Source organism: Prionailurus bengalensis, chromosome C1, assembly GCF_016509475.1.
Source record: "Prionailurus bengalensis isolate Pbe53 chromosome C1, Fcat_Pben_1.1_paternal_pri, whole genome shotgun sequence".
In the NCBI taxonomy this organism is placed as follows: Eukaryota; Metazoa; Chordata; class Mammalia; order Carnivora; family Felidae; genus Prionailurus; species Prionailurus bengalensis.
The window spans coordinates 207,352,565-207,373,055 of record NC_057345.1 but is presented as its reverse complement, the minus strand read 5'-3'; the positions used below and the strand labels follow the sequence as shown (position 1 = coordinate 207,373,055).

The following is a 20,491-nucleotide window of genomic DNA, read 5'->3' as shown; positions in this document are numbered from 1 at the left end:
TTCAGTGCTAGCGCTGTGGGCCGTCCTGTAACACATCGCCCTGGCGATAACCCCAGAAACTCAGTCTGTATACTTGTCACCTCCGATTTGCATTTCTGCTACACTTTGTGTCATCAGAAAGAGTAGTTTTCATCTCTGTAGCAGACCTTTTATTCCGGTTTTTACTTGTGATTATTCTGCTCTTCTCCCCGTGGAGCCATTTTCATCTGATAAGACATTTGCCTGTTATCTCGCACCATTCTGGTTTATTGTCTTTAACCTTTTCCGCCAGTGGGGTTTGAGGAATGAGAGGAGGGAGGCGTGCTCAGTAAGTTCATCCTCTGGAGTAGGTTTCCTCTTGAGGGAGACCCGGAGTTTTTATCCTAGCAAGTCATTTTTCTGATGGATTATTCTGCGTATGTGCAGGTGGACCCCCTGCTTGTCATTTGGGGGTACGCAGAGGACTCTGTAGTGGCGGCAGCTCAGCTGCACGGATTCAAGACTGTACAGCCAGCGTTTGGGGGTTTGAGTCCTGGTTCTGCCACTTAAGAGCTGCTTAACCTCGGACAATTTATTCAGTCTCCCTGTGCCTGTTTTCTCATCTGTAGCAGTGGGGATGATGGTTGCACTTACTGGATTTTTGTAAGGATTACATGAATTTGCGTTTTGAAAAGTTCTGGCCGTGTAACAGGCACCGTTTGGTGTCTGTTCTTACTGGCGGTGTATTAGCAGTCCCTGAGGCCAGGTACCTAGCGTCCTGGTCTGTGGTGATTGTCCGTGAGAATGACTTGTAAGCCTCTGGCCATTAAAGGGTTAATGTCACCTTGCTGCCCCACTTGGGGCTCCGTTTTTGTCCTAACCTTTGATTTAATTGGGTTTTCCTCTGTTGTATTCTATCTTCTTCTTTTAGGGCATGAAAAACCAAAATGTACTGGTGGGGGGGTGGTTATTAAAAACAGGAATGTTGTTTTCTTTTCAGTAATTCATCAGCCACTTCTCCTCAGTGAATTGAGCACATACATTTTTACTGCCTTTCAAGCCAGTAAGCATTTTTTTTCTGTCGGAGTTAACCGTTTCCTCCTAAATAGTCACACTGTTTTGAAGAAGGAAAATCTAGAGTATCAAAAGTGAAACGATAGATGGGGCGCCTGGGTGGCGCAGTCGGTTAAGCGTCCGACTTCAGCCAGGTCACGATCTCGCGGTCTGCAAGTTTGAGCCCCGCGTCAGGCTCTGGGCTGATGGCTCAGAGCCTGGAGCCTGTTTCCGATTCTGTGTCTCCCTCTCTCTCTGCCCCTCCCCCGTTCATGCTCTGTCTCTCTCTGTCCCAAAAATAAATAAACGTTGAAAAAAAATTTAAAAAAAAAAAAAAAAAAAAAAAAAAAGTGAAACGATAGAGAAGTTTTCCAGTAATATAAACATCCCAGATTTTCATTAGTGGGGGGGGGCTGTACCCAAAGTTCAGAAGGTAGGGATGTATGGCAAGAGTAAACAAGACCATCTCATTCATTGCACTGGTTAGAAGAGTCTTTTTTTTTTTATGTTTATTTATTTTTGAGAGAGAGACAGAGTGTGAGCAGGCGAGGGGCAGAGAGAGAGGGAGACACAGAATCGAAGCAGGCTCCAGGCTCTGAGCTGTCGACGTGGGGCTCGAACCCATGAACTGTGAGATCATGACCTGAGCCAAAGTCGGACACTTAACCGACTGAGCCACCCAGGCGCCCCCGAAGAGTCTTTGAGTTCCTTTTCTTTGCAGGGTCTGTTTGGAATATAAGAGAAAGAGTTGCCAGTCTTGAGGGAGATGAACTGGTTTTTATTTTTTTAATGTTTATTTGTTTTTGAGAGAAAGAGAGAGAGTGTGCGTGCGAGCAGGGGAGAGGCAGAGAGTGAGGGAGACACAGAATCAGAAGCAGGCTCTAGGCTCCGAGCTGTCAGTACAGAGCCCCATGCTGGGCTTGAACCCACAAACTGCGAGATCATGACCTGAGCTGAAGTCAGACATTTCACTGACTGAGCCACCCAGGTGCCCCCCGTAAATAGGTTTTTATACATAGTGCTCCAAGGGAATGTGCAAGGGACCCTGATAGCACAGAGAAGGATTGACAGTCACCACTGACTTATTTTGTAACATTAAGTAAAACCCCGATTCCCAGCCTCATGTCAGTTTTGTATAGGCAGGTGTATCTTCCTCAATGGAAATGAAGAAGAAATCTGTGCTGGATTATTATACGCCTCCCACCAATTTTATTCGCCCGCCTGTACTCTCGTACACATTGTACTCTTACGTTTCTGTAAGAGCAAATGAAAGGCTACCAGCGCCTGTTTTCATCTTGACCTCATTGGACACTTTCTTCTGCTCGTGTGGACTCACTGACTGACCGTCCGTGTTGTGAGACTATCAGGGTAGCTTCCTGTTGAGCAACTAAGTCAGACACACTTCTCAAATATTAAGACTTCGGTGTGGAGTCCAACATATCCTGGTTCTTTAAGGCTGGGCCAGCCACTGCATTTACTGAGCTGTAGGATCCAAAGTTGCTGCACCATTGTTAAAAATTAGTCATGACTCAAGCAGCTAAGCAGATTTATCCCTTTTGGGCAGAATGGCATGTGTCTTTGGAATGAAGTTAAATGCAGACTCTGGTGTGGGGTGAATTTTCAGCTGTATTACAGAAGTCGGTAGAAGCAACCCTGAAGCTATCAAATCAGGCTGCTGTGAGTTATGGATTTCAGTTGTTCATAGTTCCCTGTATATAAACTAAACTATTAACAAAGTAGTCAATTTATTTATTTTTTTAAATTTTTTTATTTTTTTAGAGTGAGAGAGAGAGCAGGCACGGGAGAGGGGCAGTGAGAGAGCAAGAATCTCTAGCAGGCCCCACTCTGAGCACAGAGCCTGACGTGGAGCTCGATCCCACAACCCTGGCATCATGACCTGAGCTGAAATCGAAAGTTGGATGCTCAACCGACAGCCACCCAGCTGTCCCAAGAGTAAATTACTTTAGAGGAGCCCAGGACCTACTTATGAATTAACTTGGGCTAATCTTTATGCCCAGAAAAGCAATTGGATTTTGCAAAGCCCAACATTCTGGCTTTTTATTAAAAGCAGATTGAGTTCTGCCATCACAGTTTATTTCATGATGGTCACTGAAGCTGCCAAAATGCCTAGAAGCTCACTGAAGTGGCGGTAGAGAACACATCGCTGGGTTGAGTCTGAGTTTAAAAGAAACCATGCCTCGGCAAGATGGCTTGGCTTGGCTTCGTAAAGGGTATAAGGTGCCTTAGGTTTAGCATGATTCAGTCATATCTGTGGAGAATCCTGATGATCACGTCGCCACGCACTTGAGTTTCAGCTACTGCACTTGAAGACTTTGGGGTTTTAATATTACGGTAGATGGAGCAGGTTACAGGCCCTTGAACACTGGGAGGGCTCCGGTGACCTCGCTTGCCCGAGCAAGCATGCTCGCTCAAAGCCTTCATTCACTTCTTGCTCAGACCATTCCTACTTTCTCCAGAGCATCGTTACAGTCCTGGTACGAGCTGTGTTTTCTCTGCCCCTGCCCACCCCTTCCCCCGAATGTTCAAGTGGTGTCTAAAATTTTGCACTCTTCCGGTAGCTTTTCTAAATCAGAATGATCTTCTGACCCTGACTTGTTTACATGTGGAAATCCAGACTCTCTTTTAGCGTTAATCACAGTATATGAGATTCTTGTTCTTTTTTCCTCCTTGGGCCACCAAGGCTGGGTAGAACATAACTAATTCACTGTTCCATGATTTGGTTTGTTCTTTCCAGCTTCCTCTGTACCGTTCGTGGATCTGTCTATATTGTAACCTACTGAATACGGCGGCCAGATATTTATAGTTTTTTCTATAACTCTTTGCTTGATAAAGAGCTCAATAAAGGCGTTTTCATTATGAGCTTGTGAAATACTTGAGCTCTGAGAAATTGTTCATTAATTCTGCAGCCATCAAATAATGGAAGATTATCTAGCATCCACATGTGGAATGTGGTTTTCTGAAGAAAGCTTATGTCATCAGTCTGGATTAATTTAATTTTACTACTTCATGTTTTTGGCATGTAGAATTTCCAATTAATAATTCAAAAAATATGGGTGTAAGGAACATTGACATTGACAGTGTTTGAAGTAGCATCATTCTCCTATATGATGGCATCTTAACTGTAAATAACATCATTTTTAATATGGAAAGTTATTTTAGTGTGTTTGGTTCCACATAGTTAAAATCTGCAAATGTGAGTATAATGTGCTCTGTCATGCATTGCATATTGTATTTTTTTAATAGATAAAAATCTATTCCAGGCTTATGTTAACTAAAAGGCAACCCACAGTTATAACTTTTTCCTGCATGCATTGAGAAGGTCATAGATTTTTTTTTTCCTCCTCACATTTATGTTTTGGCTTTCAGCATTATCTAAAAAAAGAAAAAAAAATCCATACTTTGGTGTGTTAATATAGAAGTTTTAAGGAAAATTGCTGTTAAGGTTTCTGGTTTGTTTTTTTTTTTTTTTTTTTTTTTTTGAGACAGAGAGAGAGAGAGAGAGGCAGAGTACAAGCAGAGAGGGAGACACAGAATCCACAGAAGGCTCCAGGCTCCAAGCTGTCAGCCCAGAGCCAGACATGGGGCTAGAACTAGTGAACCACAAAATCATGACCTGAGCCGAAGTCATATGCTCAACCAGCTGAGCCACCCAGGCACCCCTTAAGGTTTCTGTTTTTAAAATTTGTAGTCTCTTTAAGAACTTTCACAAATACATATTAAGAGCAATTTTATTTTTCATATTTAATAAAAAACAAAACACATATCCAACTTCTTCCTAATCCTACTCTTACAGTTTTGTGTGTGTGTGTGTGTGTGTGTGTGTGTGTGTGTGTGTGTGTGTATACGGTGTTACAATGTATACACACACACACACACACACACACACACTCATTGTATATTTCCTGTGCATATGCAACCATGTGTTTACATTTCTCTGTAGAGCCATAGATATAAATACTTTCTAGTGTTTAAAAAATTGAATTATGTTTTTCCTATCATGTACTTTTGCCTATGAACACATTCTGTCCATTGCATTCTTTTTAATGTCTATATGATATTCCATTGTGTGGCTGTATTATAGTTTGTTCAGACTTAAGATGAATATTTAGATTGCTACCAGGTTTTTGCTAACATGTCTGTTGTAATGAGTATCCTTGTACCCTTATACAAATATGTATTTGTACAAATAGAATTAGTCCATAGGTATGCACCTTAAATTTTTGCTGTCTTAAATTGTCTTCCAAAAAGGATTTTTTGGGGTGCCTGGGTGGCTCGGTCGGTTAAACGTCCGACTTCAGCTCAGGTCATGATCTCACGGTCCGTGATTTCGAGCCCCGCGTCGGGCTCTGTGCTGACCGCTCAGAGCCTGGGGCCTGTTTCAGATTCTGTGTCTCCCTCTCTCTCTCCCCCTCCCCTGTTCATGCTCTGTCTCTCTCTGTCTCAAAAATAAATAAACGTTTAAAAAAAAAAAAAAAAGATGTTTTTTATAAACTTGTAGCCCTAACACCAGTGTGTAAATGTTCTGTTTTCTTATGTTAGGTAGGTATTAAGGTGTAGGTCTTCACATAATTCTTGTAGCTCTTGTGAATCATTTAATATTACATCGACATGCTTCAGGAGATATGCAAAATTTGCCACATTAACTACAGTCTCTTGGGTACCAGTATTAAAGAAATGTATTGGGTGGAATGGATTAAAAACAAAGGTGCTTCATTTTGTTTTCTGCCTTGACCAGACTGTTAATCTCAGTGCTCAGTGTCGACCTCTGGTTTTCCAGTAGGCTTTCTCCTAGCATCTGTATTTGGGCCCTTACGTGAGTCTGAGAATAGAGACGGAATTGTTCCCTTGAAGACTCTGCCCTTTTACAGTCTGTCCGTATATAATAACCTAACACCCGTAATTTGCTTCTTATTTTTCGTACCGTGGTGAGAGACGGTCTACACTGAGCAGGAGCCTGTTTGAATAATTTGAGTTGTAGCTAATAGTTCTTTACTGGGGGACATCATGTACCACTTTTTTTCCTCCTCTTTTAAAAAATCATTTGGCATGTTCTTTCAGCTTCTAGAATTGTAGCCAGCCATCCCCTCTTTCGGGTGGTTTAGATCAGCCTCTCCAGGCAGTACTTTGAAGTCTGCAAAATGCATTGGTAATTTAGGCTGACATACTTGGCAGGCCCATTGAAGAAGCAGAATTGTTTGATGGCCTAACACAAGAGGTCTGTTAATGGAGTTATGAAGAACTGAGGCACTTCCAACAAACGCTTGTTTTGGCATGAAATTTAAATAGTTCTTATTTTGCAGCATGTAGTCAGGGAACTTCCTGTGATGTAAGAGGGTCCCTCGGTGCAAAATACTAGGAGACAGAATTTTACTCTACCTGGCGGTTTCCCCAGGGAGGAATGGGTGGAACCGAATATGTGGTCATTTCCTCCTTTAATTCAGTTTGGCTACAGTAGAGGGAATATCTTAGCAAGATGTGAGGAAGCAAGTCCAGAGGGAGTGGTAGCACTGGGGAGATGTGGAGGAAAAGGCCAGTCAGTGGCGGGAGTTGGAGGGACCATCTAAATAGTTTAATTCTTACAGTGGGTTTAGTATAAGGCCCTAAAAATCCGTGGCTTTTCTTAAAAATATTGCAAAATTGAATCTAAAAATACATCGCTTATTTGTGTGTGTATGTGTACGTGTGTTATGCAAACATCTTGAAACCTTTCTTGAATAGAATATAATTTTAAGGCATGTAACTTTTTTTTTTTTTAATTTTTTTTTCAACATTTATTTATTTTTGGGACAGAGAGAGACAGAGCATGAACGGGGGAGGGGCAGAGAGAGAGGGAGACACAGAATCAGAAACAGGCTCCAGGCTCTGAGCCATCACCCCAGAGCCTGACGCGGGGCTCGAACTCATGGACCGCGAGATCGTGACCTGGCTGAAGTCGGACGCTTAACCGACTGCGCCACCCAGGCGCCCCTTAAGGCATGTAATTTTTATTGTAAGCTCATCATTCTGATCATCAAAATCACGCGACCTGCTTTTTCTTAATTCGAAGTCTTTAAAGCAGATGTTGCTCCTCTTATCAGAAAAGTTAAGTTTTACGTGGTTTGGAGATCAGGAAAGAGGTATTCCAAGGCACCGAGGTTACCAAAACAAAGCTTCAGGTTATGTTGCTAAGCTCTCTGAACGCTGGCATTACTGTTGGGCTCTTCTCTCCCAGCAAAAGTGGAACAACAAAGTAGTTGGAATACATGTCTGTGGGTTAAAGTGGAAGCACGTGACACTAAGAAATGGGTACCACATGGCAGAGATACCCAGGAGCAAGTCAGTAATATGAAAGGGATAATTTAGTTCTGTTTCATTGCATTGTTTTCCCCTCAGGGAGTATGCGGGTGTATGTGTGCGTGTGTGTGTTCCGACGGAGAAATCAAGCCCCTCATTTTAGTTTATGCATGTGGTTGGTTTAGTGAGGTTTTATGCCTGCCTGGTCTTAATATTAGTTTTTATTCTTACACCTTCAATTATAGCTTTTAGATACCAAATTCCTTTATTCTCGCAAATGGAAATGATAGAGAATGACAACAGTGAAGAACTCCTTTCCTCCAGCAGCTGGCTCCTGTGCGGACTTAGAATGTGGCCCACTGTCTGGGCCTGGCCCCGTTTAACTGTTCTGTGTGTGTGTGTGTGTGTGTGTGTGTGTGTGTGTGTGTGTGTCCCCTTTCTGGGCTTTATTCATTTATTCAGAAATTACTTATTGAGGGTTTAGTCTGTGCATACCCTGTGCTGGCTTTGACCTTCTCCCTCCAGGGATACATAGACTAGAGTGCCTTGAACCTAGTGGGCACTAAGAAATGTTACATGGCAAGAATGGTTATTTCTTCACTGTATTTAGTCAGAAGTGTCACTTCGAATACGCTTTCTTTCCATGAGTTACAATATTGTTGATGGCTTGAAACTTCAGTTGAAGGACTTCTGACAAATAACTCATGAGAATACTAGAATGTGTCCTCTTAAAACCATTTTAAGAACGTACATCTTTGACTGTATTAAGCTTGTATGTTGTTTTCATCTAAGTGCTTCAGAGATTAAGAAATCTCTAAATCCTTTAGAGACTTCAACATTTGCAGTGTTTACTAGAAAGAGCCTGTGTTTAAAAAAAAAAAAATTTAATGTTTATTATTGAGAGACAGAGCATGAGCAGGGGAGGGGCAGAGAGAGGAGGAGACACAGAATCCGAAGCAGGCTCCAATCTCTGAGCTGTCAGCACAGAGCCCTGTGTGGGGCTCGAACTCAAAAACTGCGAGATCATGACCTGAGCTGAAGTCGGATGCTTAACCGACTGAGCCACCCACGCACCCTGAAAGAGCCTGTGTTTTAGAGCCAGACCATCCCAGTCATATCCTGGGTTTATAGCTTATTAGCTATGTAATTACAGTTAGCTCCAGCCAGTTTGCTTGACATTTTGGGTAAAATCTGTCTGAGCCTTTGTTTTTCCCTCTAACTTTTCCTGTCCCCTTTTATAGTGGTAATAAAACCCCCTGTACATGATTGTCTTGAAAATTAAGATTATAGAAGAATGATAGGTACTAAGTACCTGGCACATAGTAATCAGTTGTGAGTTTTCCTTTTCACCCCATTTATGTGCTCACTTTTATATTACCTCAGTCGTATAGTGTCTTAAAATACCCAGGTTTTATTTGGATATCTGGAAGGTAGAAGACATTTTGTATTTTGTCAGTCGTGGCTATGGGAATAAATCTGTGGAAGAACTTTGGCTCACTCCATGAGAATATAAAGTAGATTATTTTTCGGTTTCCCCCAGGTAGATATTGTTTTATTTTTTTCTCTGTGCCTAATTTGAATAGCAAAATGAAGTCAGCATTCGATGTTTGTGTTAGAGCAGCAGTCTCCTTCAGAATTAAAGGGCCACAAGTGAATATGTTAAATGCTCACTGTTGAATTTGAGTTTACCTCTATATGCCATGCACTGTTTTTAAAAAGGAGTTTTAATAAAGTTTCATATCTTTGTAACCATAACAAGACACAAAACAGCTCTGTTGCCACTAGAACCCCCCACGTTGTGCCATTGGAGTTACATTTTCCCCCACATAAGCCCAGGCAACCACTGTCTGTTCTCAGTTGCTATAGTTTTGCCTTTTCCAGAATGTTCTATAAATGGCCTTGTATGTAGACCTTTGAGACTGGCTTCTTTCATTCAGTAGAATGCCCTTGAGATTCATGTAGGTGGTCACATCTATTAATGGTTTGTTCCTTTTCATTGCTGAGTAGTATTCCACTATATGGATGACCCATACTTTGTTTATCCACTCACCATCAGGGTTTTTTTGGGTTGCTGCACATCTTTCTTAAAATATTTTGGAAATGCTGATTTTCACAGTAGAATAATATGTATAATCAAGGAACAGTTGGAAAATAGCTGAAATTTGGAAAACATGATCTCTGCCCAGATAGAATCTTTGTTGGCATTTAGGTATATTTCTCTTCATTCTGTTTCCTGTGTGGAGGGTTTTTTGGCTTACGTTTACATCAGTGTTGTTCTTATCTTCCTATATTGCTTTTTTTCATGTTTTAATTGTGAAGAATATATGTAACATATGATTTGAAAAGATTATAAACCATCCAAACTAAGAAATAGAATATTTATTGCCAGTATCTCAAGCGTCCTGTAAGGCTCTTCCCCATCTTATCATTTCTTTTTACTTAAAACAACCACTGTCCTAACTTTTGTGATAGTTACTCCCTTCTTCGCTTCAGTTTTCCACTTGATCTTAGCCAAAAGGCCGAGAAGCAATCGCTTCATAGTTTTCCAACCAATGTATATGCTTTTTTAAACACTTTTTTAAGTTTATTTATTTATTTTGAGAGAGAGCGAGAGCATAAGTGGAGGAGGGGCAGAGAGAGAGGGAGAGAGTGAGAACCCCAAGCAGGCTCTGCACTGAAAGTGTAGAGCCTGATGTGGAGCTTGAACTCACAAACCGTGAGATCATGACCTGAGCAAAATCAAGAGTCGGACGCTCAACTGACTGAGCCACCCAGGTGTCCTTGTATATGCTTTAAACAATATAATTTTGACTCTTTGAACTTACGGTCTCCCCACCCCACCCCCCAGTTTACTCTAAGTATTTGCTTTAGCTCTAAGTTTCATAAAGATGCTTTTTAGCCCCATAGGAGTTTCTTAAGTTATGGTCACCATGGCCTTGTGTCTAATTCTTTTATTTTTTCAGATGTAGGTGCAAGAAACTACAGGCACCTCTGTGCTGTTTATTACAACAAGAATCCTGGATTTGAGATCATCCATGGGCTACTTGACAGAATTATGCAGCTCCTGAATGTGCCTCCCGGTGAGAAGAAGGGGGGATATGTGATCAAGGCATCAGAAGGTAAGACTCATCAGCTGAATCCAGAGTTAGCGATAATGTAATGAAGAGTCCAGGTCCTGTGTTTTGATAGTTTTTTTCAATTTGGGGTGGGGAGGTGGGAAATAGAGGTTCAATTTCAATTAATTGTTAGTATTTTCTAGAAAACATTTCCTCTTCTCTCCAGCATCTTAGGAAAACACCTGCAGAGCTCTTTTAGTAAAGTGCTTTTGTTCCAGGTGAGTGTGATAGCCCCTAGTTACTGACACGGTCAAGCCACCAGCACCGTGGTGGCACTTCTGAACTCAGAAGTCCAAACTGGAAGCTGAGAGGACCTAAACTGAGGATTCACATTCAAATCCGCCTGTCTGAAGCCTTTAAGGCAAAAGAAAAACCTGGAAAGTTATCCTGGGAGGCTTCACGTTAATCAAGTCGTGAGGTTGACTGAGGAAGAACACGAATCCTCCTGTATGAAAGCCCGTGCAGCGACATCTGTTGGAGGGTTTAAGTTAGGCTAACAGGACGGAGCACGTATCCCGGTGTGCTGGCTTCTCACTGTGCCGGGGATGCTGAAGTTTTTGCATTTCGTTTCCCTGTAGTTGGAACCTGAGTTTATTTTGTTAGACTAGAGATCCAGAAACAACTTGAAAGGAAATATTTTATACCCCTCCTTCCTACTGCCTGCCTGACAGTTTTTTTTAACTGTTAGGCATCTTAAATGTCTAACAGAACATTCATTTTTTTTAAAGTGTTACTTAGCAGTTACTAGTGATATGAGGTCTTTTGGAGGGCATATTTTTGTTTTTCTTAGATTTATTTTTCGTAGTCCTCATAGATTGTTTTTTTGTGAGTGGTTTGTCTTAAATTTTTTTTTTTTTAACTTGAAGATTTCTTTGAAAATGCAATAACCCTGAAACGTGGGCCTTTTTAGGTTGATCTGTGAAGTTTTTTTCTTCTTTGGTTTTCTTTTTTTTTTTTTCCACAAAATTGAGAGATTAAATATGGCAGGGAGTTACTGTTTTCTGCCACATTTCTCATTAGAAATTACCCAGAAGTCATGTGTTGTCCCTCTAGAAGTGCAGAGTGTTAGAACTGGATCTTGGAGTTCAGCAAATCCAATTCCCTTGTTTCACAAGCGAAGGAACCAGACGTAGGCAAGTTGAATGAGCTGGGCTGCACGTCACGTGCAGAACCCAGGGCTCCTGCTGCCCAGTGTTCCTTCCACAGGCCCAAGTTGCCCACCTTCTCAGTGCCTTTACTCATGCATTCACCAGTTTGCTCTTCTAGAGTTCTTTAAGATAGGGTCAACCAAGTTAATAGCAACCTGAAAACTGGTATCTTCTTTACCTTCTAAAGACTCAGAAACTTCCTTTCAAAAATAAATTAACTGGATGGATAAAAATCAGTTCTCTGAAACAGATTATGCTGTGTATATGAGGCCTAATGTTCTTATAAGATTGCAAAGAACTGAAATGGTGAATTGGAACATAATCTGTTATGGATGGGACACTTTTATATTAATGATATTTCTATAAACCATAAACCAACATTTTAATATGATGCTTCTCTGGCCTCAGTAATCTCCTTAGACATTTATTTTTCGAAGGAATCTGAGTTCCCAGTCACGAGGCAGGTTTCAAGATGACAAGGGTAAGTAGGACAGGCCCCACTATCCTGGAACCTGTGGGGGGACGAGCATTACATTCCAGCTCTCACACCAGGCCACTGCGTCCGACGGGAGCCTTGAGGTTTCCACAGGGGGAAACTGTGCACCTGAGGGCATCCAGCAAAGCATTACTGAGCTTCTGGGAAGTTGGATGGGCCTGTGAAGGAAGGAATAGGGAAGCAAGACGAGCCACATGAGCCAAGACAAAATACGATGGGAAACATGGCCTAGTGCGGTTTGGTTTGACTATAGGGTGAGGAAGAAGCTTAGGACTATATTTGAGAGTCCTGAATGCTAGAATAATGCTAAGGATTTTAGCTAATCAGGAGAAAAAATACTGAAGCTTCTTCTCTCTCTCTCTCTCTTCAAGTAAGTGATATGATTTAGACCTGTACTTGAGAGGGATTAATCTGGCAGCAGCATGGAGATTGGGTGGCATAGAGTAAGGGGTAGAGAATGGTTGGAAGGTCGTATAGTGTGGATTCCATATCACAGTATACACTATAGGTCGTATAGTGTGGATTCCATATCACAGTATACACTATAGACAGTAGTGAGGGTGTTGACTTAAAACTTGAACTTCAGTGTTGGCCATAGCCATTCCAAGAAGACTGATTTAAGACACTTCTGAAAGGGAGGAGCTACAGCATTTAGCATTTGGAAAATATCATGGTATGTGTTGCTTGGAACCATTTATAGAAAAAGCGAATCTGTGTTGATCTTTTTAAAAGTCAGATTTTTATAATTCTAAACCTAGGATAGTATTTAAATCCTTTTATTATTTTTGGTGCTAAAATATGTAATACTTAGTACTTAATCTCTGTAATGCAAAGATGTCTGTTGTGTTGTGTTTTGTTTTTAATTAGAAAATGCCTTCATAAGCTGTACCTTCTGATGTGGTTGTAGGTCTTGACATTCACTTTTTTAGACCACGTTGTTCCTATGGTTTTGATTTAGGATGAGGACAGAGTCAATATTCTGTTTCCTTTTAAATTTACTTAGCCTTTCATAGTAGAATATTGTAATGTCTTAAAGTTTTGACGTCTATGAAATGTCCTAGATTTATAAATTTGAAAAGCTTTGGTACGACTTCTTTATACATATGGGTGGCCTGGACCAGTACATGTTTCATTATATCTAAACTGGCTATTTGGGGGGTAAAGAAAAACAGAGCAGGGTATTTACTTTTACTGCCCCTATCACCAGCATTGGCCACATCTTTTTTTCTGAGTGCTTTCTGTAAGAGCCATCAAACCAAAGAGAATTACTGTCATTATAAATAATAGTTCCTCATTTCTCGTAGGCATTTCTAAGTCTATTTTGATTAATGACATTTTTTTTATGGTTAAAGAAATCGACACTTAAAGTAAGTGGTTTGTCAAAACAAGTCCGGAGCAAAGCTGGTATTCATCTAAAACTTCACATGTATATTGTATATATATCATATAGATATACGTATATATCTCCTAAGTAGCTATGTAAACACTGGAATTTGGTAGTTGGAGTGTGTTTAGCTACATCATTGTTATCAATTTATTGTTAGTTTGCATATAACTTTTTCTGGAAGAAAGAGGTCTTCAGAGTGTCAAAGAATAGAAACAGATTAAGAACTACCATTTCCTGCCATTCTTGATTACGGAGCTGTCTTCTGTTACTCTAGCATATGGTTTACTCTTTAATAATTAAAAATCCCTAGTGACTTTGCGTTTATATTTGAGCTAAGTCTCTTCACCAGAGGTTCCTGCTAATGTCAGCCCATTGGCAGTTACACCCGGTTTCTTCTGTCTTTGGTAATGAGCACCACCGAGTTCCTCCTGTGCTGTGCTGTTTGGTGGTAGTGATGAGTGGAACAAAACTTGATTCCCCTCTGAGAAATGCGGCCCTGTCCACTGTGAGAGAAATCTGGAAGCTTGACTGACGGACCGCTGCACTGACCCCAAAGTGTTCTGTTGACATTGCAGCGTAACCTTGTTTATTATGAAGGCAACAGCCCTCTGCAGCCTGAGGAGTCTCTGCGGAAGGACTGCAGCCAGAGTTAGAAGTCAGGGTGTTACCGAGTTTTCATTTGCCGAGCATCTTTGCGCTTAGGAACGTGAGGTGATGATGGGGTAAGGTCAGCTAAGTGGGAGGAGGAGGAAAAGAACCTTTAACTTTGCAGCAGACTGTAGAGCCTTTTGAGGGTTTCAGAAGGAGTTAGCTGTTTTAATGGCGTTTGATCAGATTGTTACAGCATGGATATATATATATATATATATATATATATATATATATATATACATACACACACATGCCTACCCCTCCTCCCACCCCCACCCCCACCCTGCCAAGCTTCTCCTCTTCGTGGTTGGTTGCAAACTAAATTATGTATGTCAAACTGCATTTATCCTTTTTCAGAAACCACTTCTGGGCAAGAAAAAAAAAATCTCAAGTGTTTTTGTGTTTAGGACAGTTATGTGGTTAGTGGGCAAATCAGTGGCAAAAATTATTTCTTGTAGGAGGTGGCAGGCTTTGTGTGTGTTTGGCTGCATTGACTCTAGTGTGTATTTTTCCCCTTTTATTTGTTACCTGGTTCAGTTTGGTTTTATTCACAGTTCTTCAGGAGACCTCAGTTTAAACTTGAGACAAGATCCCTGAGAGACAGGTTTTACAACATATAGTTTTGAACAATTCGTTTTCATGCTGCTCAGAATTCATTTTGTGAGATGAAAAATCACTGTAAGTAATATGTGCATTTAATCCTGCGCCATATGTAGCTACAGAGGTTATTTAGATCCCTTCTGTTACAGTGACACCTAATGATCATTGACTTGACCTGTAGGTCGTGACCTTTTCCTCTTTCAGGACACCTGTGAAGGATTTCAGATGCTGAAATACACGGGTGAAGCTGTGAGGTTCCCTTGATCTTCACACTGGCTTTCAGTGTAACACGAGCTTGCAAATACGTGGGAAGCGTATCTGTTGGACAACCTTTGAAGGAGCGGTGTACCTTTATGGTTTGACTTACACAAGTGTCCTAGGCCAGAGTAGAAGGGGATCCATATGATGTGTCCACATTTAGTTGCCACCAACAAGGCATCACTCTTAACGCATCAAGTTTTCTCTTTTGGAAAAGGGTTTAGAAGTTTTAAGCTTCCTGACCTTAGCACTCTGGGTAAAAACAGCCCTTGTTCCTTTGCTCGTCTGCTTTTTCGTGTTTGAGGAAAGCCTTCAAATACAATTTTTGTTACCTTCTTGGAAGGGATTGAAAGACTGAAACCAATGTTGCGGCAGCCGTGATCCCCACGCGGAGAGCCGCGGTGTACCGTGGGCCGCGGTGTGTATGAAGCTTTCACAGTTATCGGGGGGTTCACTTGGCCCTGTGGTTTTGAGTGAGTGTTTCTCCTCCCTCTCTCATATGTACCAGGCCAAGTTCTCTCCACTCACGTTCCTTTCACTTTGCGTGTGTGTGTGTGTGTGTGTGTGTGTGTGTGTGTGTGGGTTGGTTGGTTCTTACCTGACGTTTCGGTACTCGGCAAATTGGAGTGCTCCCACCACATCTCACTTGAATGCTTGAATGACTCAGTTCCATTTCCCACCTGACAGATGTCCTAACAGTGTTTCTGTTTCCCCTACGAAACCTGTTTTAGACTTTTTCTAATTGCCCCTCTCTGAAAATGGACACCACAGATACACCACATACTATGTACTCTCTGCATAGCTATGCTTCGTGCATAAAAAGAAGTGTAAACCTCTTTAAAACCCAGGGTTAAAAATAACTAAAAAGTTAAATTAAAAAATCCGTATCTACTGAATCACTTTTAATGTTTATTTACTTGTATAAATTGTGTGTCAAATTATATGTGCCAATCACATTTTGTCATTTAAAGCATTTTTTTTTCCAGCAAAAGTAAAACAACTGCAACTAATTTCTTACCTGTCAGTGAATTTAGCTTTTCCTTGAGAGAAAATAACTGGCTGGTTATTGTTTTTTCTTTTTGGCACATGATGTAATTAGTGATGTATTGAATGACTTTCTGAATGGACACTTTTTTTTTTTTAATTTTTTTTTTCAACGTTTTTTATTTATTTTTGCGACAGAGAGAGACAGAGCATGAACGGGGGAGGGGCAGAGAGAGAGGGAGACACAGAATCGGAAACAGGCTCCAGGCTCCGAGCCGTCAGCCCAGAGCCCGACGCGGGGCTCAAACTCATGGACCGTGAGATCGTGACGTGGCTGAAGTCGTCGGATGCTTAACCGACTGCACCACCCAGGCGCCCCTGGACACTTTTTATTTAATCGTCGAAGCCTGAGCCGCACGGAAGCTCCTGGCGACGGATGTGAACAATCACGTCCTCCAGGCAGCTGATGGCAGCCTGTGTGCGTGCAGGCAGAGTCCCGGCCGTCTGTAGCCATGGTTTTGTAGCACGGTCTGACTTTGCTCACGGCTGCTTTGTCTTCCATGTCGGTGCTGCCCCCGTGACGCCCAGGACAACCCAGTGGGAGGGACAGAATACTGAGGCGTAAGATGGTCAGTTTGGGTTCAGCATTGCAGGGCCACAGACCATTGTAGTTTTTTTTTTTTTTCATGTTTGTTTTATTTTTGATAGAGTGCGAGCAGAGGAGGGGCAGAGAGAGGGGGACAGAGGATCTGAAGTGGGCTCCATGCTGACAGCAGTGAGCCTGATGGGCTCGAACCCACGAACTGGGAGATCACCACCTGTGCCGAGGTCGGACACTCAACCCTCCGAGCCACCCAGGCACCCCTGTAATTTACAGGATTTTTTTCATCTCTCTCTTTCTGCCCCCAAGAGCTCGTTTTCACCCCTGTTGAGCATGCAGACTGTAACTGAATGCATTCTTTGGAGTTCACTTCAGCCGTTTGTCTTTATTTGCCACCTCATACTCCTTTTTTTCCTGCTTCCTAACTAGATCCTGGCCTCCACTGTTCTGTAGAAAACGCCGTGGCCCAAATACAAAGAGATGCGAAAGAAGTTCAGTTTTAGCTTGCGTGAAGGGCCCAGATCCTGAAAGTTTAGAGGATTTTTAGGGTGACTTTTACTACTCAGTACACGTAAGACAGTTTTACATTTCGGTGGCACCCTGGTTTTGGCACATGGGTGTCCTGCAGCGTATTGGTTGAGAACAACGTCCTGTGAGTTCCTAGGGAATGATGTGTTCTGGCAAACTACATTCCAACCCTCCGAGTGGCCAATCCAGAAGATCAAAAGAGTGGGTGGCTGGGTGGCTAATAAAAAGGTAAACATATTGAATAAATCCCTAGGTAGGGCTGCTGTGCAGCCGTCAGCTGTCCACATGGCCATTCAGAATAAAGGCCTCCTTCCCTGGAGCACGTAATTCTGTGTTTGATACAAAACAAACTTCTCTGTTCTTTAAACCATTGATATTTGGGATTTTCTTTTCTCAAAGATAAAATCAATTCTAACTTACAAGTTATATTTAAATTTCTACTTGCCTGAACTCCTTGGCAGAATTGAGTGCTATCCAGCTGTAAGATCATAGAATCAAGTTTCATGCTAACCTCTTGAGTCATTTTAAAATTAACTCTTAGTAAAACCATTCTCATTTTTTCTTTCTCTGTTGTTGTATCCCTTTACTTTTGGCTTTTGAATTCAATTTTGATGACCCCTTCTCCTATCAGCATAGGCTGTGGTCTCATTCCGGCCACCTTCACAGATACTCGTTTCATGGACGTACTTGTGTCCTGTTGCCTTGAAGGTGTTGTTGCTAACCACCGGGGCTTATCTTCAGTTGGCATTTTTACAGCTAGTGAAGACATTGCCCGCCCCTTCCCAGGGAATATGTTGTAGAGGAGTGGCTTTTAAAAATGTCTTCTGGGGGGCGCCTAGGTGGTTTAGTTGGTTAAGCGTCTGACTTCAGCTCAGGTCATGATCTCACAGCTCACAAGTTCGAGCCCCACGTTGGGCTCGGGCCCTGTACTGACAACTCAGAGCCTGAAGCCTGCTTGGGATTCTGTGTCTCCTTCTCTCTCTGCCCCTTCCCCCATTGTGTGCTGTCTCCCCCTCTCTCTCAAAAATAACATTAAAAAAAAATTTTTTTAATGTCTTCTGGGTTCCCATAAAACAACAAACCCATTGTAGTTGTATACTTCCAAGTAAAATTTGAACAAAGGGTCCCTGTTGAAAAAATAAGTTTGAAACCCATTTTTCTAGAGAAGCAGGAAGTTCATGAATTCTGTAGTGACTATGAGTAGATATTCTCACTCTGTACAGTGTTGTTTCACATGCTGTTCTTTCTGGTGCCTTGGTATTAGGAGTAGCTAAGATTTTATTTCATTTTAAAGTTTATTTATTTTGAGAGATACACAGCGTGAGTGGGGAAGAGGCAGAGAGAGAGGGAGAGAGAGAGAACCCCAAGCAGGCTCTGTGCTGTCAGTGTGGAGCCCAGCGAAGGGCTCAAACTCACAAAACTGTGAGATCATGACCTGAGCCGAAACCAAGAGTCAGACGCTTAACCGACTGAGCCACCCAGGTGCCCCAGGAATAGCTAAAGTTAAGGTTTTAGTAACAGAAGTCTTGGTGTAACAGAAGTTTTAGTAACAGAAGTCACATGGAGAGGTACTTTGTGGGTGTAAGAAATGAGTAGCTGTGGATCCAGCTTCTCCTAAATCAGCGATTAGATGTCAGGCTTTGGGTGTCGTCCAGTTCTAGTTGCTCAGGAAGACCAGGTACCTAATGGCTTCTTACGCTTGTGGGGACCGCTACGTTAAGTCTTTTTCATCAACACTGACTTGAAAGGCAAATCTGCCAAAACATTGATTCAGCTCATATTTCTTAAGGTTTCTTTGGTAAGTTGAAAAGTTAATGATAGGAGTTAATATAGATTGGCAGTGACTTTTGTTTTAGTCTGATAAATCCTTCAACACAATTAGTCACTTAAAATAATGGATGAGCTCTAATATTTTGTCCGGGTAAGGGAACAAAATGAAATAAGGTGTTGCATTTTCCAAAACAGTAGGAAATACTGTGATAGAGAACAAAACATGGATGCATGTATTTAGATAAATAGGTGGACAGATCTTAAGGAAACCACCTGTCCGTTGGAGTAGCTTTGAAAGGCGTTAGTTAAGGGAATAATTGAGTTATTTAAAACCACTAACAGCTCTTACTTCTTTTGAAGTAGATGTGTTTAAGCATATAAGTTTATTGAATTTACCTGTCTTCAAAATGTTCATTTCCTTTTGATGTATTCATATTTAGTATTTCCTTTTGTTTCAAAGTATAGAACTGGGGTGGTAATTTTTGTTGTTGTTTGTTTGTTTTGTTTTTGAGAATTTGATGAAAGTTCCCTTCAGGACACTCCTATAACTTAAACCCCATTTTGTTTTTAAAATTTTGAAGTAGTCACAAGCTATTTTAAAAATGCAAGTACAGGGACGCCTGGGTGGCTCAGTCGGTTAAGCATCTGACTCTTGATTACCGCTCAGGTCATGATCCCACAATCAAGCCCCATATCGGCTCCCCAAGGAGGAGCCACCCCCAGAAGGAGCCTCCCCCAGGAGGAGCCTCCCCCAGGAGGAGCCTCCCCCAGGAGGAGTCTCCCCAAGGAGGAGGCTCCTGACAGCAAAGAGCCTCCTTGGGATTTTTTTTCTCCCTCTGTCTCTGCTCTTCCCTTGCTGCTCATGCGTGCCCTTTCTCTCTCTCTCTCTCTCTCTCTCTCTCTCTCTCTCTCAAAAAAGAAAAAAATGCAAGCACAGTACAAAGAGCCTTTCCTGAACTGTTGGAGCATAAGTTACTAACCTAATGACCCAATATTCCAGAGTACTTCAGTGTGTATTTCCTTCAAACAAGGACATTGTCCTGTATGACGACAATGTAATCATCAAAATCAGGAAAATCCCATTCATCTTAATGCTAACCACCATCTAATCCTGAGACCCTGTGCAAGTTTTATTATCTTTTACATCTGAGACTCATGTGTTGTCTTTAGCTGCCATGATTCTCTAGTCTCTTTCTGGAGAGTTCTAGAATAGTCTTTACTTGACGTTTATGACCATCTCACTTTTGAAGATTACAGGCCAGTTATTCTATAGTGCATCCCTCGATTTTGGGTTGTCTGAGGTTTCCTTACCGTTAGATTCGGATTTGGCGGAATATAACAGAAATAATGCTGTCTTCTCAAGTGGCCCAGTTTGCATTTATTTCATGACTGATGGTGTTCACTTTAACCGTTACAGGATGTGTATGTACTAGGTTTTACTACTATAAAGTTATTCCTTTCTCTATTATAATAAACATTTTGTGGGAAGAACTTTGAAATTATTTAAATGTCCTGCTCCTAATGTATCTTCCTATTTCTATCAGTATGGACTATTTCTTATTCAGTATTTTAATCCATTATAATAATTGAGTTGCTTACATTGTCCCCAATTTGGCCAGTGAGGGTTCCTTCAAGCTGGCTTCTATG

General features: G+C 41.6%; 1 protein-coding gene across 1 annotated transcript in view; it reads left to right on the top strand.

The window, feature by feature from the left end:
• FARSB (phenylalanyl-tRNA synthetase subunit beta) overlaps positions 1 to 20,491 on the top strand; it is a 73,524-nt gene that overhangs the window by 37,006 nt on the left and 16,027 nt on the right. Inside the window, exon 16 of the mRNA XM_043577966.1 lies at positions 10,269 to 10,424. Coding sequence (XP_043433901.1) covers positions 10,269 to 10,424 — 156 coding nt within the window. The remainder of the gene's footprint in view (positions 1 to 10,268; positions 10,425 to 20,491) is intronic.